Source organism: Thermothelomyces heterothallicus (genome assembly GCF_042370625.1).
Source record: "Thermothelomyces heterothallicus CBS 202.75 unplaced genomic scaffold P884_scaffold_32, whole genome shotgun sequence".
In the NCBI taxonomy this organism is placed as follows: Eukaryota; Fungi; Ascomycota; class Sordariomycetes; order Sordariales; family Chaetomiaceae; genus Thermothelomyces; species Thermothelomyces heterothallicus.
Genome location: NW_027192593.1, coordinates 293,191 through 309,134, shown reverse-complemented (window position 1 = coordinate 309,134; position 15,944 = coordinate 293,191). Strand labels below are relative to the sequence as shown.

Sequence of the window (15,944 nt, the reverse complement as noted above, 5' to 3'; positions counted from 1 at the left end):
GTCCCTGATAACTACCTACTGCTACTATAGTCAGAGATTATCGTAGCCCTATATAGGAAGAAATTCATTACGGCCATTGACGTTATGTCGTTTTTCTATCAATTCGGCGTATATCTATAGCATCGTGATAGGTTTACGCTGATTAGTCTACGCGGTTTGGAACAGCTAATTGTGGTACTCATAGGTTACCGTAATTCGCCTGTGTATGTACAACGGTTTATAGATTAGCTGTTACGACCATTTTCTACCTACTATCGCACGTTTATTGACGATATCGTCATCTTCTTAGATATAGCCGAGGATCACGTACGCTATTTGAGGACTATCTTTAGCCTGTTCGAGAAGAAGAACATCGCCATTTCTCCTACCAAATCCTATATCGGATACCCGGACGTGGAACTCCTTGGCTTTCGGGTGGACAGTCTTGGCCTTACCAATACGGCTTAGCGTGTCGAGGCGTTCAAGCAACTGTCCTTTCCACGCACGTTGAAGGCGTTGGAACAATATTTAGGCACCACCGGATTCCTACGGCATTTGATTCTGTACTATGCAAAGATCGCCAAACCACTGTAAAAACGTAAAACTGAATTGCTAGCACAAGGGTATAAGTCTGGCAGTTTGGAAGTCGGCAACCGTACCAAACGAATGGGCTACTATAGCTATACTTCTTTCGAACCGACCGAGCAAGAAAAGGCGTCTTTTTCAGCCCTATAAGAGGCTATCTGTCGCGAAAACCTAACTATCCTATACCACTTCAATCCTGGCAAACAGCTATATATTTAACTAGACGGCTGTTTGGAGCGTAGATTCGGCGTTATAGTCTTCTATACTTACGACGGATACGACTGGCACCTAGGCGTACCTATCCTAGCTAACCAAGTGCTACTAGTCATGTTCCTGAGCCGCCTGTTGACAAAGGCTGAGATACGGTATGGGCCCTCTGAACAAGAAGTCGCTTGTCTGGTATAGGCAATTCGCAAACTGTGTACGATGGTCCATTCGGCGCGGATGTCAGTCATCGTGTTGACTGACTACGCCGCTATACGCGGAATTGTGGAACAAACTAACCTGGATACGAGCTCTACCGACCGCGCCAACCGCCGCCTGATCAACGCGTCTATCTACCTGTCGCAGTATAACCTCAAAGTCTACTATCTTCCTGGAAGGCTCAACTTCGTGCTAGACGCCTTAAGCAGAATACGCGTGTTACATGACCCCGAACTATCTAAACGCTCTGATGGATTAGCTATACTTGACGACGTGTAGTTCGCCTTTACCAAGGCACGGATGGATCCTGACCTTAAGGCGAAGTTCGTCAGCGGCTACAAAACTAATGCCAAATACGCCTATATTATTAAGGAGCTTAAGACTAAGCACGCGGATGGAACTGTCGACGATGAGGGTATCGCTATCTTTTCGCGCCGCGGGCTACCGTTTGTCTTGATTGACGAGCTCCTCTACCACATTCGCCTAGACGGCACTTACGCGTTATACGTACTAGCAAGCCTCGCGTAATATATCCTTAGCCTAGCCTACGATAAGAAGCATCACTTTAGAACTAATAAGATGATATACGACTTATATAGTATCGCGATCGATAGAAAAACCAGGTGAGTAAAGGACTACGTAAAATACTATCCTGTTTGTCAAGTTAACGCCACGGATTGTAACCTTCCTACGGGTGACTACCAGCCAATCCGTCCATCGGATACGCTACCAATATAGGTAATTGCTATCGACTTTATAGTGGCGCTACCGTCAGTTACGTCAGCCGGAACGCTATAGCACTTGGACGGGTATGACAAATTCGATTCGATGATAACAGTGTCTTGCAAGTCATCTAAACGAACGCTCCTTATACTAGGCTACTCTAGCTACACTACCGCGAACTAGGGCCATATAATGATACGACAATTGCTCCTATCTGACTAGGGAGTACCAATAGCCGTTATATCTGACTACGATCGTAAATTTACTTCCGAACTGTAGATAGGCATGTAGAAGGCACTAGGCACGAAGCTGTTAATGATAACTACGTACTACCTACAGGGAGACGGTCTTATGGAGCGAAAGAACCAGACTGTGGAAATCGCTCTACACTTCTTCGTATACAAGAAACCAGATAACGATTAGACCGCTATACTTCTGTAGCTTTAGTGGCATTTAAACAGCTCCTACGCCGTATCTATTGGCGTGTCGCCGTACGAGCTACTATACGGTTTCAAACCCGCGGGACCGTTGGAAGCGCTAACCACACCGTCGTCAAATACGGCGTAAGATATCCCGGTCCTATACGAATATCTACGCCAGGATGCCTAGATGGTAATGGATTTTATAGCAGCTCGAGCCAAACGCGGGTATAATGCTAGCCACCGCGACATCGAGTTCAAGCTAGGCGACCGAGTGTATTTACGCCTATACCGCGGTTACTATCTACCGGGGCGACCGTCGCGTAAACTGTCCTAATAGCGTGTAGGCCCGTTTAAGATCGTTAAACGCGTTAGCCGTCTGGTATACCACTTGCGATTACCACCTAATATAGATATACACCTAGTGATATCTGTAGCCCATTTGTTGCCTACGCCTCCTAGAACCGACCTATACGACCGTGCCGTACCCCCTGCTAGCCCTATTGAAGACAGCTATACCGACAGTAGGCTAGAATCTAGTAACGAATATAAAGTCAAGCGTATTCAGGACTATAAGCTTACACGTAGCAGATACAAGTATCTTGTCAAGTAGAAAGGACTCGGCCACGAACACAACGTCTGGAAAACTGACTTCCAGCTACACTACGCGCGTAAGATGGTAAACGAATACTAGGCTCGTCAAGGAGGGCAACCAACCGCCTCAAAGACTCGCCCGGAGGCGGGCGCGGCTAGAAAAGCCGTAGCGAAGACTCGCCCGGAGGCGGGCGCGGCTAGAAAAGCCGCATCAAAGACTCGCCCGGAGGCGGGCGCGGGTAGAAAAGCCGCGTCAAAGACTCGCCCGGAGGCGGGCGCGGCTGGAAAACGTCTACGTGGAACGAGTGCGGACCAGAACGACATACAAGACACCATAGTGGTGGCATAATACCACTATTTGCAACGGGGATATTTACGTGGAAGGAAAGCTCAAATTGGGAGCTATTTGGAGCCTGTAGTGCGGGTACTGCTTTTTCTTTTCTGGGCGGGGCACTTGATGCAGTACGTGTCCGTGGACACGTCCATCATGTAAGGTTAGATTAGTAAGCCCTGTGGATGCCTGCAAACGGTGGGTTCTTTGTGCCCATCTTCTTCTTATACAGAACCACAGGGCCAGCAAACGTTGATAGAGGACATCGATCTTTTGAACTATTTTGACCACTGTAACCAGACCTCCATCAGCCGACTTGACAAAAGTGCCAGTTTCTGGTCCGAAGGATCCAGACGGTTCCGGCGCCACTCCACACTCTACCAACAGTTCGCGGGGGTAGGGCAGATATGAGACATCAACGTAATAGTTTTTGGGTGTCCTGTATGTAGACACAATTAAGCGTAATATCCTCGTTTGTGGGGATGGGCATCCGATGCCAGTCGAACTGGTTCCCGACTAGGACTTCTCGTGGGGGGGAGAATATAAGAGGAGCTAACATTTTTTAGCTTGCACACAAGTGTTCACCCATTTCGAGGTGGACCTGTACTGCTACGTACACCATAAGCCACAGTATTGTCACCCCAAGCTCCTTCGAGAGTAGAAACCGCCATCATGAACTCTTCCAGGAGACTCCGCCTGTTCTCCTTTGTCTCGGACACCGCGAATCAGAATGAGTCCTCTGGGAGGCTGCCCATGCTGACCCGGCCTCTCACGGCCCGTAACAACATAGTGGCCGCTCTGGGGGAGTTTGTCGGCACCTTCCTGTTCCTGTTCTTCTCCTTCGCGGGCACGCAAATCGCCAACACTCCGCCTCCGACCCCTCCGGCAGGAAGTGACACTCCTCTGCCCAACACTTCCAATCTCATGTTCATCGCTCTCGCTTTTGGCCTCAGCTTGATGGCCAATGTCTGGGCATTTTACCGGGTCACTGGTGGGCTCTTCAATCCCGTTGTAAGTCGCTGATTCCTCTCCGACGATAGCTGAAGAAGAAGAGGAAAACAAAATGTTGCGTTATGGCTGAAACGAGGGGTTCGTCAAGGTCGCTCTCGCCCTGTTTCTGGTTGGAGGCCTTTCCGGCATCCGCCTCTTGGTCGTTGTGATTGCTCAATTCATCGGGGGCATCGCTGCCGCCGCCGTTGTCTCGGCCCTGTTTCCCGGTCCGATGATGGTGGCAACGACGCTGGGCGGAGGGGCCAGCATCTCGCAAGGCTTGTTCATCGAGATGTTTCTCACCGCCCAGCTCGTCTTTGTCATCATCATGCTCGCCGCTGAGAAGCACAAGTCGACCTTCCTCGCTCCGATCGGGATAGGAATCACCTTCTTCCTGGCAGAGCTTATCGGTATGTCACATAACTTATCATCTTATACGGGCTGTGTGCATCTAAAGCTGTTTTTTTTTTTTTTTTGTTTTTTTTTTTTTGGTTGACTATTAATGAAAAAAGGGGTCTACTTCACGGGAGGGTCGTTGAACCCAGCTCGGTCTCTCGGCCCGGCGGTCGTGAACCACAGCTTTCCCGGGTACTTCTGGATCTATTGGGTGGGACCCCTCCTTGGGTCCCTACTTGCATGTGCCTTCTACGTCCTGCTTAAGTACCTCCGGTGGAAGGAGTGCAACCCCGGTCAGGATTGGTACGCCGACCCGCAATCGATTCCCCTCTCCCGTCTTGTCCATCTATCGTTGTAGACCGCTGACTGCGAGTGACAGGAACGAGATGGAAAAGCAAGAGTCTGAGAGACAACTCAGGAACAAGGCGTCTAAAAACATCACCGAACGACCAAGCACCAGCCAGACCGACGCAACCCATGCGGCAGATGTACAACCGCAAGTACAACCGCATTCGAATCTTGACTAATGGTAATTTGTTCAGTCGTAGTAGTTGAAGGTGGGCTACTTGAGAGCATACTACGGAGTCGTCATCAACACATTGTCCCTATTGCATGGGCAGGGACAAGCGAGCAATATTACAGTTTCTTCATAAGTTGGCTCGCTAGACGGTCAGACACTTAGCTTTGGCTGTTGAAAACACGGGACTCTTTGAGCATAGGCCTTCACGCTCTTGTTGCATTGGATCAACTGAATCGGACCAGTTACACCCTGACAAGGAGTTTTCCAGTAAATAAATTTAATGCCGGCAGACGCAACAAGAGTATTAGTTTTATAGTCAGCGCAATGCTATTGGGGCGGACCATTAACTGGAATTGCAAAAAAAACTATCTCTTGGGCCAAAAAATTCACGAGAAACACATGTCCGAAGTGAGAGGAGTAAAAGAGGAAGAATAAAATTATGCTTAGATGGGGCAGGATGGGGCAGATGCTTCTCTTCAAGACGTACTCGGTATCTAGGTAATTATGCCTCTGACTCTCCATGTCTAGAGAGCATAATGAATAAGAAGCAAAAGAATGGAAGCGGGCTGTCAGGAAGATACAGTCTCGCAATCAAGTTTCGCCACGCTCGACACCAGCAAAGTACTCTCAGTGCAATGATAAGTGACAAGCTAAGCTCCGCACCACAGTACTAATATAACTCCCCCTTAAGTAGTCACCCCTATTTACACCAAGCCCTTGCCTAATAATACTCGTTGCAAGGGTTAAAATTGTCACGTCGGGCGGGGATCACAGTACCCGAAGTTGGGTTGGCAGCCGGCGATGTAGCCACAGTAGGTGTCGCCCTCGCCGCACCAGCCGAACTGGCTGCAGCAGCGCCCGAACTGGGAGCCGAGGCAGTTCACGTTGTTGCCGCACCTGCCGTCGGTGCTGGACACCTGGCCGGGGGGCAGCGTGAAGGCGGGAGGGGACGACGAGGTGCTGGTGGTGCTGCTGCTGGAGGTGACCGTGGTGGAGGTCGACGTCGCCGTCGTCGAGCTGCTCGTCGGCGCGCCTCCGGGAGGCGTGGTGGCGGAGCTGGTGGTGATGTTGTTCGGCGGCTCGCCGGGAATGCCCGGGACGCCCATGCAGGCGCCGAACTGGCTCTGGCAGCCGGCGCCGCAGTACTCCTCCGAGGAGCCGCACCAGAAGAACTGGGAGCAGCAGGGGCCGAAGCTGGGGTTGCCGACGCAGATGGTGTTGTTGCCGCACCTGCCGTCCTTGGTCACCTCGAGGGGGCCGGTTGGGGTCGGGCCGGACGAAGTCGACGTCGAGGACGGAATCCTGGTAGTGCTGCTCGAGGTCGTAGATGGCGGTTGCTGAGACGTGCTCGTACTGGAACTGGAGCTGGTGCTGGTGCTTGCGGGCGGAGTCGATGACGATGTCGACGTGGCCGGAGGGTCCCTGGGCCATCCGCAAGTGCCATAGTCGGGCTGGCAGCGGAAGAGCGGATGGCAATGGTCGATCGAGTCTCCGCAGAAGCCGTACTCGGAGCAGCAGAGATCTCCGGGGCATCTCCCGTATTCGGGGCCGCATTGGCCGGTAGACTGGCGCACACCAAGTTCACCCAGGTTGCTGCTCGCGAAGCGGTGCCCGTTATATGACCTTGAAAGGCGGTGCCGCCTGACCAAGGCCGCCGCCAACTCGGCTTCGTCTTTCGCCGTCGCTGGATCGGCGCTGAGTGCGCCGGTCCAGCACAAGGCCGCCGCCGCCAGTCCGAGATAGATGGATCTCATTGCTTCAGCAGCCGCTCCCGGTCCGTGCCGCTACAGAGAGTAGGGAGGATGTGCGTGATATGTGCGTGATCGACGAGAGCGAACGCGCAGATCTCCCAGATGGGAGGGGGGTTGGGAGTCATCGTGCAGATAATTATGAAGCCCGGCAACCTTCGCGCAGTGCATGCCGTCGGTCGGTGCCAGCTTTCCCCCAAAGCTCGACTGCCGGCGGTAAATCAGAGATCCGGGGGGGTGGGGTTGGCGGGCACACGCAGTCGGAAAGGTGGTGCCAAGCGTGCTCTGGAATTAATATCACGATTGAAAAGGTGGTAACAAACACTATCCGGAGCATTGTTGGGTTATACGAGGACAAAACTTCATGAGGATAAATGAACGGTTGCCGATTTTACCGACCAGAGTGAGCATTGGCAGGGCCGGCGTGAGATATTCCGTCTCGCTGTGGCCCAGGGTCATCTTGGCGGTAACTTCATGATAGCAACGCTTCGTTGTGGCTGTCATGAGGGCTTCTCGGCATTCCAGTGCGGCCTCAGAAAGGGTCTCATGGGGCGCCTAAACCCGGTGGTTCAATATCACAGACGCAACGATGAGCCCGGTGACTGGACCTTTTATTGGAACGGTGTCACCAACGGGACTCGCTTCAATGCCCCCGGGGGGGGGGGGGGGTTAACTATAGAAGGTCGACCAGGTCATTCTAGAACACCCCAAGGGCCACTTTGAAAGCCTAATTCGGAATGTGGTGATGTGTGGTTCAACCCAAAAATGGGTTGGGAAATAGATGAATTCAATGTTACCGTTACCTTCCCCTCGCCCTCAGTACATGTTAGCTCTGCCCATCAGAGTTTGGTTAAGCAACTGACCGTTTCCTTACTTCCGAATTCGGCGAGGGACTCAGGGGCGGATAAATCCGAATCAGGCACTCCGGGTGTTGCGAGACTCCTAACAGCAACATGCACTCAACCGACAGCAATCATCCCATGTCAAGTTAATATCGCCCCCACAAGCAGCATCCGTTCAATGGCATTCGACCATCTCCTGCTGATTATGCAAGGTACGTCTTGACCTCTAACCCTTCATCCGTCAGCAGTGTCTCGGCAGCCCGGAATTCGTCGTGTCCAAAGAGTACATCTCTCCAGGCTTTGGAGTACGGCAGTGCATCAGAAGGTGGCAACGGTCCCTGGTAGAATTTGCGTATCTCATCTACCACACCGGATTTCCGGGGTTGATCCTGGGGACTATTGGATACCAACATGGTGAGGTTGCATCGAGGGATGCGCAATTTGTCAAAGAGCCGGAGTCGGTATCTCACGGTCGGGCCATCCTTTCCGTCAACTTTCCGGAAAAGAACTTCCAGTGAGGCTGCCGACTCGATGGCGATACCCGCGCCGGCGGCGTAGGAGGGCATCATGACATGTGCGGCATCGCCCACTACCACGGTGCGGCCGCGGGCGAAGCTGTCCAGCGGCGGTCGTGTTTTCGCATGATGAACATGGATGCCGTCCTCAGTAGGCATGGAAATCATCCTTTTGATCGACTGATGGAAGTTTTTGGCTACGCAGAGGACCTCTTCCCTTGCCACCTGCGAGTGCCACACCCCGTCCTCGTCACCGCCGGGTTGCCTATCGTGCACGAGAGCGATGTTCAGCACCTTGCCGCCGCGGCATACATAGCTGACCCAGAACGCTTGGGTGCTCGGATCCAGCCACGCCACAAAACCGGAGTGCTCGCTGCTGTAGACGGACCCGAGCTCCGGGTCGGCCATGACGATGTCCATGGGAACTAGCCAGCGATAGATGGATCGGCCGTTCCGGCGGGCTTCGCAGGGATGTCCGGCGACTTCGGAAATCAGCTGACTCTGTATCAATCGTGTTCTGTGTTAGTAGGTGAATTGCACGAGCATTGACTCCTTCCAGGGAATACTTGCATGTGCGCCATCCGCAACAACGATCAAATCCTTGTGGATAGTCCGGCCATTGGCCAGCCTTATAACTCCACTCTCGCAATCCAACCCCTCGACCTTGCATCCCAACTTGATCTGCACGGGAGCTGCAGGAACCACGTCCGTAGGCGGCGCCGTGGCAAGGTTCCTCAGCTCGCTGTGCAAGTCCACGCGGTGAAATGACCATACGCCATATTTCAGCACCCCATCGCCGTCGGCATAATCTTGTCGCTGCAGGGTAACGGAAGGATCTGTGGCCGAACGGATTACCAGTGACCGATTTGGCATTGCCATTGCCTTTTCCATGTCGAAACCCCAGCGACTCAGGACCAAGGCGGCGTTGGGCGTCATGGTGATTGCGGCGCCAACCTCGTTCTTGAACTGTGACCTCTCGAACACCTCCACATCCCACCCCGCGCGGCGAAGGGCAATGGAAGCTGCGAGACCAGCAATGCCCGCACCGATCACGCCAGCATACCCACAAGGAGATGCTTCATGTCCTGATTCATGATCTTCCTGACAATTCATTGTGGCAGACATGATGTGAGAACGGCCAGCAGGGTTCGATAAGAATCTAGTTCAGAGTTTTCCGTTGGGCAGCTACGAGAATCCAACATAATTAAGTAATTAAGCCGCCTATCGCGCCGTAATCACGTGTTGTTTTCAACCAGCCACAGTCGAGGTTGCTTTTGTCCTACCATGGCCCTGAAGAGAAGAGAATATAATTAATTACGCAATGAAAGTAGGGCAGGAACATCTGGAATCCCCCCACTTGCAGGTCCGAACCATGAACTCAGTGCACGGTGCGACCTGCCCGATAGTTATAGGACGAAGGGACGGGAAGGAGCACAAAGTGACGGAAGAGCAAAGCCTGCAGGAGCATCTTGCTGTGATTAAGCAGTTCTCCCTTGACCCGGTCCTTGAATGCTGAATAGCGAAGCGATGCGAGATTGGGCCATGCGGGTCAGCGTCTGTCAAATGCGGTTATCAAGGAGCATGCGAATTGAGAGCCTCCTCAAAGAATACTCGCCAAAGAGGAGGAGAACAAGCGTGACGGAAGAAAGGGGGTTGGGAAATATGTCAGATCCCATCATTCCCCTTGAAACATATTAGTGGGTTGACACTTCCTTAGGATGAAAACGAACTTTGATTATATATCAGGTTAATTTGAAGAAGGGAAATGGGTTCTGAAAATTTGACGACGGGGTGCTGTTAGATAGCTATTTTCAGAAAATTTGTGGTCACCTTCAAGAGCCATGTTGAGCATCCTTTTCGGTACGACATTCATTCGAGGCAGATATTATATGAGTTTGCCGACGGTGTCTGGGGAGCTGCAGACTACCTAGCCGTCATTATAAATGCTAAAGACATGTCTTTTGACGTTACGTGTGTAGATATAGAAGGCCCTCAATTGAGGTAAACTTCTCTAAGGGGGCCGATAGACGCTGCTCCCCTTCTGGGCTCACAATGTCAAAGCATGCCTTGATTAGGTCAAAAGAAGCAACTCTCTCTCATCTTAATGTCATTTGGAAGGGCCTGCTCCCGCCAGATGTAATGGTGTTGGTATCCTCGTCACGGCTATCCTAAATAACGATGTCACCAGTTCTGCTCTCTATCATTTCCCAGATAATGGTCAGGGAGATAGAAAAATGCAAAAGCGGACGTCCTTTTAGCATGGCGTTGACCAGTTTCCCCATACTTCCAAAACGAAAGGCTATAAGTGCTCAGTTAAGACTTAAATATCGACTTAAGAACCATTAGTGGATCTGCTGCCTGTGGACAGACCCTCCCTGGAAACCGTTCAGGTCAGGAAAGTAAACAGAGGTGTTCCAGCCGTCACAACCAATATGAGCCTGCTAGCTTAGGTTGGCAGCAGTTCCCTTTCCACATACAAGATCTGATAGCTTCTAGAGAGTGTAGGAGCATTAAAGGTATACAGATCCCTAATATCGAAGACCTTTGTATATTAGACGTTAGTAGCTTCAAAGTGGTTATAACTCAAGCTAGCTGTATACTAATATATAGCTGCAGGTATAGTAGGGTTCTAGCCATGCTTTTCATTTAATAAGTAATTACTTACTTGCCTCTCCCCTGACAAATGATATCGTAAACCTATGAACTATAGCCCCTTTATATACATTATTATCCATGACTGATATCCTAGCTTTTAGTGAATTACCCTGAGAATACTTTGGTGTCAGATATAATCAGCATCTCGACATACGTATATTATATAACGCCTATATAGTTAAGCATTTCATGTATAGTCGGGGATGTTCGGTCGGAGTAGGTGATATGTAATGTGAGCCTTCTTCTTTTCCTCTTTCCTTCCTCTCCCTGTTCAGGTATAGTTGTGCCTAGAAAGCTCTAGTTTCCATCCTTTAAGAGAAATGATGGAGCTTGAAGTGGACCTGCGCTCTGGCCACAACTGGGCTTAGCATGGAGTGAAAGCAAGAAGATTTTTCACCGGAGAAAAAAAATGTCGCACTAGCGAAACCTTTATGAGTTCAACGCCAAGCATAAAAATACAACAGGGTCCGCTGGCTCAATGGCAGAGCGTCTGACTACGACTCAACTTCGGATATCATCATTATCTTGGTTGATCAGGTAATCAGGAGGTTCCAGGTTCGACCCCTGGGTGGATCGATCGGTCTCTTTAAGACCGCTTACATCTTAATATTTTTGTTCCTTCCCCTACCACCAACCGTGTTGCTTTTTGCACCTCCATCCTCTCCCTCGATTATCAGCTCGAGCGACCCAGCTTTGGTCCTGATTTCCTATTGTCTCCCCGAGCAGTCGGCTACAGGGAAGTAGAGGGAATGACAGCCGGTCAGGGTGATGTGGTAGGGAAGATGGAACTGATCAAAAATTTCAGACGAATCGAAACTTTAACAAGAGCTCAGAGTTCGAGAAAATACACACAATGGTGCGTGCCGTATATACATTTCAAGCTAAATGATTTGCACAAAACAGTTGAATTGCCGCTTTCCCAAGCCACTCTAAACAGTGCCACCATCGAGACCAAATAAGAAGCCAAAAGAACATCGTCAAATCCCTGCTTAATAGCAGGCCGTCCTTTTAAATCCCACCTCACTCATCCAGGTCTTGATCTTCATCGGCATCGGTAGCCTCACTATCGGCGGCGTCCGTAACCTCGCCATCGGGAGCTTCGACATCCTCGGTGGCGTCGTCCGTCTCGGCTTCCGCGTCAAAGTCGTGAGACACCTCCGCAGAGCCCTCGTCGCGGGCTTCGATGGCGTCAAAGTCACCGGCCTGATCGTCCTCATTGTCGACGACATCCTCAGCGTCCTCATCCTCGGCACCCTCGTCATCGCCCCCGAGATCGAATTCCACGGGGGCGTCCTGGCTCTCCTCATCCGCCGCCTCAGCGTCCTCGAAATCGCGAGCCTCGATGGCCGCATACTCTTCTTCGTCATCGTCCCCCCCGAGGTCAAAAGGCTCGGGGCCTTCAACCGACTCGGTGTCGCGGGCCTCGATGGCCGCATACTCGACGGCGACATCATGGTCACCGCCGAGATCGAACGGGGCGCGGGCGTCGAGGGTGTCGAGATCTCGGGCGTCGGCGGCCTCGACGGCCTCGACGCTCGTCTCGTCGATCAGGTCGTCGGTACGGACGTCGATGGCCTGGCTGTCAGGCCGGGGGGCGGGAAGCGCTGCCGCGGTCGCGGCAAAGATGGCAGCAGCCGCCGTGATGAGCTGGAACTTCATCTTGAATCGTGTAGCGGGGAAAGGAGTGTGCGTTTTTGCTGATGAACGTAATTATATTTTGGTCGAGTTGTCAAATTTTGCTCAATTGTTGCGAAGTTGACACCAGATGAGTTGATGATTCGAGCTGATGGGAAACTACAAATCGAGATGCCCCCTTAATATATTCCATTTGGTTCCTCCCATCAGCTGCTCTGGAGTTAAAACCTCTGGTCGCCGTTTACCCCGGCCTCGGCCGATGATGGCCATGCTGACGTTCCATGAGCTTGCAAGCTGGTGTTGCAATGGGTTGCGCCGCTGACCGAATCTCGAAATAGAATTGTCAAAGGTCTACTCTCTCCAAAGCATGATGTCGATCAGACCCCAACGTGATAATTACACCGAGTGTTGTGGCTGAGCTTCTTGCCCCACCTGAGGTGACCCAAAATAGGTCGTAAGATACCTCTGCAAAACATAACGGCCAGATGCGAGCTCCAGCTTGCAATGCGGCGTTGGCGATAAGCGAGAAAGGGGTCTACAATATCTGAGAAGGTCTCCTGTCAGACGGTCTATTAATTAGAGGGGACTACGTTATGTCCCTACACAATTTGTATTTACGTCCGTACATAGGTAGGTAGTGAAGTAGATAGGTACCTACGTACTTTTAACTCTGCGGCCTTAGCCGAGACGCAATTAGGAGGGACTTAAAACCCCAACCTGACAGCCTTTTCTTTTGGCTATGGAGCAGTTACACTACAAACGAAGAGCTTTGGAGACCAAATCTTGCGCGCATTCTCTTGCTCGCACTAAAGCGCTGGCTAAGATCGATCCGCGCCAAGACGTAAGCAGTTGAAGCATAACACCCGGTGCTGTGGGGAAACCCGGTAAGCGGCGACTAGCGTGGTGCACGGATCTGAAGAGAATCTCCGTAGTCTAACTGCACAGTAGTACTTGGATGCCTACCTGGTTTTAAGCGTGTAAGTAAGCAGTGTGATCGAAATAGAAGCAGCCAAGCCAGCATTGCTCCGGACATGCCCCCATGGGATTCCGACCACGCATGCTCCACGCTGCCTTTACATGAACGGGCAAATATGGAAGCCGACTCACAAATACACCTGGAATTAGAAGCAATGAGATCATCCAAAGGGAAACTAACAAATGACCAGTGCATCAAGACAGATATGGGTTATTTTTTTCCGCTTGTCCAGCTTCGTATACCCCCGTCCCTCGAAAGTTCTAGACCGGCCGTAAAGGTACCTGCCTACCTTAGGTTACCAAGCACGAATTAAATACTCGGATCACATGTAATTAATTACCTTCCCTTCCCTCCTAGGTTGCTATGCAAACTTATAAAAGCTGGGCAGAATCGACGGCAGCTACAATGATAGGAAGGTTTGTGCCGAGTTAGCCGATCCTTAATTAATCATGCCTGCATTCCGTACCTTAAGTCGAGTCGTGCCGATTGTTCTAGCTGATGCTCGATGTCGGTCTTGGCCTTGGACCCTCATCCTCTTCACACCTCGGCAATACCCGGTGGTTAGTGCTGACTAATTAGTTCAGTACTACCACCTGTCTCCCGACAGGTAGGGCCAAAACCCCCGGACATGCCAATATTGCCGGACACATCACCACCAAATTTCCCATACTTTCGTGTCTATACAAAAGGTACCATCAAGTTCAATTACCCTTGTAACAGTAGCCTCAAATAGCTATAAATAGTCTAATTGTAAACTAGGTTCTAAAAAGCTTAAAAACGTAGTAAAATTTAATTCTATCTGGTTGTAATTAGTCGAACAATTAGTCATATAACTTACCTTCGTCTCCCTCTCCCTCTATATTATACTCCTTATCCCTATCGCTCTTAATCGTGGTAATGCCTTCTCTTTTAGCCTCCTAGCGATAGTTATTATCTTCTGTCCCTAGCGTTACTATCCCTAGCGTTACTATCCCTAGCGTTGCTATCCCTAGCGTTACTATCCCTAGCGTAGCTACTGCTAACTTGTAGGCGTGTCGCTTCTTAAACCTCCTAATATCCTTGATAATAGCTATATATGGTGACTCCTTCTTGACCCTAGATAGAGATAGTAACTTAGTATCCTCCTCTTACTTATCTTTACTATCTATAAAGTCAAATCTATTATTATTACTATTGTTAATTGACATTATAGACGTACCGCTAATCTATATCCTAGGACGCTCAGAGGATAGGAGTTTGACTTCTAATAACGGCTTCTTTACTAACCAAGGGATTAGGACTTCCTTTCTATCTCCTAAGTCAAAAAACGCTAGTAGCTAACGCTCCTTTGGTAGAACCTAAAGAGGGTAGTTATCATTAAGAGGAAGATAGTTATTCTTGTTAGTCTTTTCTAGGAATTTAGTGAAGGTTACTATATAAAGGTAACGCCTATTGGTACTAGGAATCTTGTTTTTAGGGCGCTTCTTCTAGACTTTATATTCCTCCCTATAATCCTATTTAATCTGCTTGATAGCAATATAGGTAGCTTTTCGGCTGGTATCTCGAATAGCCTTGGTATTCTTCTAAGCCTGGATCTCCTAAACCTAATGAATGTATTAAACGGTTATACTTATTATAACCTCTCCTATTGGCTTAACAAGTTAGCCTTATATTTTCTTAGTAGATAGTATGGCTAGATAGGCTCTCTTATCCTTTATAAAGTTCTTAAGATGTTTATATATTAGCTAACCCTTATTAACTATCAATATAATATCCTGAAAATGTTCTTATATTAGTAAACTAAAAAGCTTAAGATACCGCTCTTAGATATAATTAATACCTTTTTTTATATATACTTATTACTTACTATCGGGAATCATTATAGGATATCTAATAGCTATACTAGATAACACTTTCTCCTTGATCTGGTCTATTATAATATATTGGTTTGGTAGAAAAAGACTAGTCTTTTTAAATCCTACTATAATATTTTAACATCTGAAACTAGCCTCCTAGATTTCCTAGAATCCTTTGACAAAGTCTGCCTATATAAATATAAGATCGCTATTTCGAACTACCTACTAGAGATATCGTTAATATACTTCCTTGAGATAATAAAAGACCTTTATATCTATTAGCTAGATAAAATATATCGAATAGGGAGGGAGGAAGATAATAAGAATATTAAATAAGAGATAGTATTTATAAAGTTCGAGGTTATAATGTCCTATAAAGTTATCTAAGATAAGTAGCTAATATATATATTCTTCTAATAGTATAAATATATAGATTAAATCTTTAGGAGTAATATTATCTAGGTTAATAAAGTATATACTAAAAGTAGAACTATAGTTATAATAGTTATAACCAAACCATTCCTTAAAGCTTATACTATATTATTAGAACTCGGTATAGATAGTAAAGGAGTGTTTATTAAAATAATATATCTAATCTATTATTATCTTAGAGTTATTAAATGCTATATCTAACTTATAGAATTATATCTCGTTATTAAGACCTTTAATATCCTAATCTTCTAATAGCTACTATTTAAAGATATAGAATGCTAGAATGGTATTACTAACCGTATTTCCGACGCTAATTAGGCTTATTAACTCTTAATTATAAAGATCT

At 48.8% G+C, this 15,944-nt stretch overlaps 5 protein-coding genes and 1 non-coding gene across 6 annotated transcripts; 2 read left to right on the top strand and 4 right to left on the bottom strand.

Moving 5' to 3' along the window:
• Positions 1 to 3,726: 3,726 nt before the first annotated feature.
• P884DRAFT_280610 (aquaporin-like protein) lies at positions 3,727 to 4,967 on the top strand (the record flags this gene model as incomplete). Its single annotated transcript, XM_069443455.1, has 4 exons — positions 3,727 to 4,065; positions 4,142 to 4,454; positions 4,557 to 4,743; positions 4,820 to 4,967. 4 exons carry the CDS (start codon positions 3,727 to 3,729, stop codon positions 4,965 to 4,967), a joined length of 987 nt encoding a protein of 328 aa, XP_069294117.1.
• Positions 4,968 to 5,712: 745 nt separating this feature from the next.
• P884DRAFT_210602 (uncharacterized protein) lies at positions 5,713 to 6,714 on the bottom strand (the record flags this gene model as incomplete). The annotated part of the gene is made up of 2 exons (XM_069439008.1): positions 5,713 to 6,319; positions 6,359 to 6,714. 2 exons carry the CDS (start codon positions 6,712 to 6,714, stop codon positions 5,713 to 5,715), a joined length of 963 nt encoding a protein of 320 aa, XP_069294116.1.
• A 1,039-nt stretch (positions 6,715 to 7,753) lies between these two features.
• P884DRAFT_317130 (uncharacterized protein) lies at positions 7,754 to 8,542 on the bottom strand (the record flags this gene model as incomplete). Its single annotated transcript, XM_069445303.1, has 1 exon — positions 7,754 to 8,542. Exon 1 carries the CDS (start codon positions 8,483 to 8,485, stop codon positions 7,754 to 7,756), a length of 732 nt encoding a protein of 243 aa, XP_069294115.1. The 5' UTR covers positions 8,486 to 8,542.
• Positions 8,543 to 8,587: 45 nt separating this feature from the next.
• Positions 8,588 to 9,178, bottom strand: P884DRAFT_210534 (uncharacterized protein; the record flags this gene model as incomplete). Its single annotated transcript, XM_069439005.1, has 1 exon — positions 8,588 to 9,178. The coding sequence occupies one exon, from the start codon at positions 9,176 to 9,178 to the stop codon at positions 8,588 to 8,590; it is 591 nt and encodes a 196-aa protein (XP_069294114.1).
• A 2,006-nt stretch (positions 9,179 to 11,184) lies between these two features.
• Positions 11,185 to 11,296, top strand: P884DRAFT_t167. The gene has a single exon. It is a non-coding gene; the product is annotated as a tRNA-Arg (tRNA).
• Positions 11,297 to 11,361: 65 nt separating this feature from the next.
• Positions 11,362 to 12,665, bottom strand: P884DRAFT_264380 (uncharacterized protein). Its single transcript, XM_069441841.1, has one exon. It carries the CDS (start codon positions 12,377 to 12,379, stop codon positions 11,741 to 11,743), a length of 639 nt encoding a protein of 212 aa, XP_069294113.1. The 5' UTR covers positions 12,380 to 12,665; the 3' UTR covers positions 11,362 to 11,740.
• Positions 12,666 to 15,944: the final 3,279 nt, after the last annotated feature.

Excerpts from the sequence above, each read along its gene's own strand:
- P884DRAFT_264380 (XM_069441841.1), bottom strand. The coding sequence starts at position 12,379 with ATGAAGTTCCAGCTCATCACGGCGGCTGCTGCCATCTTTGCCGCGACC.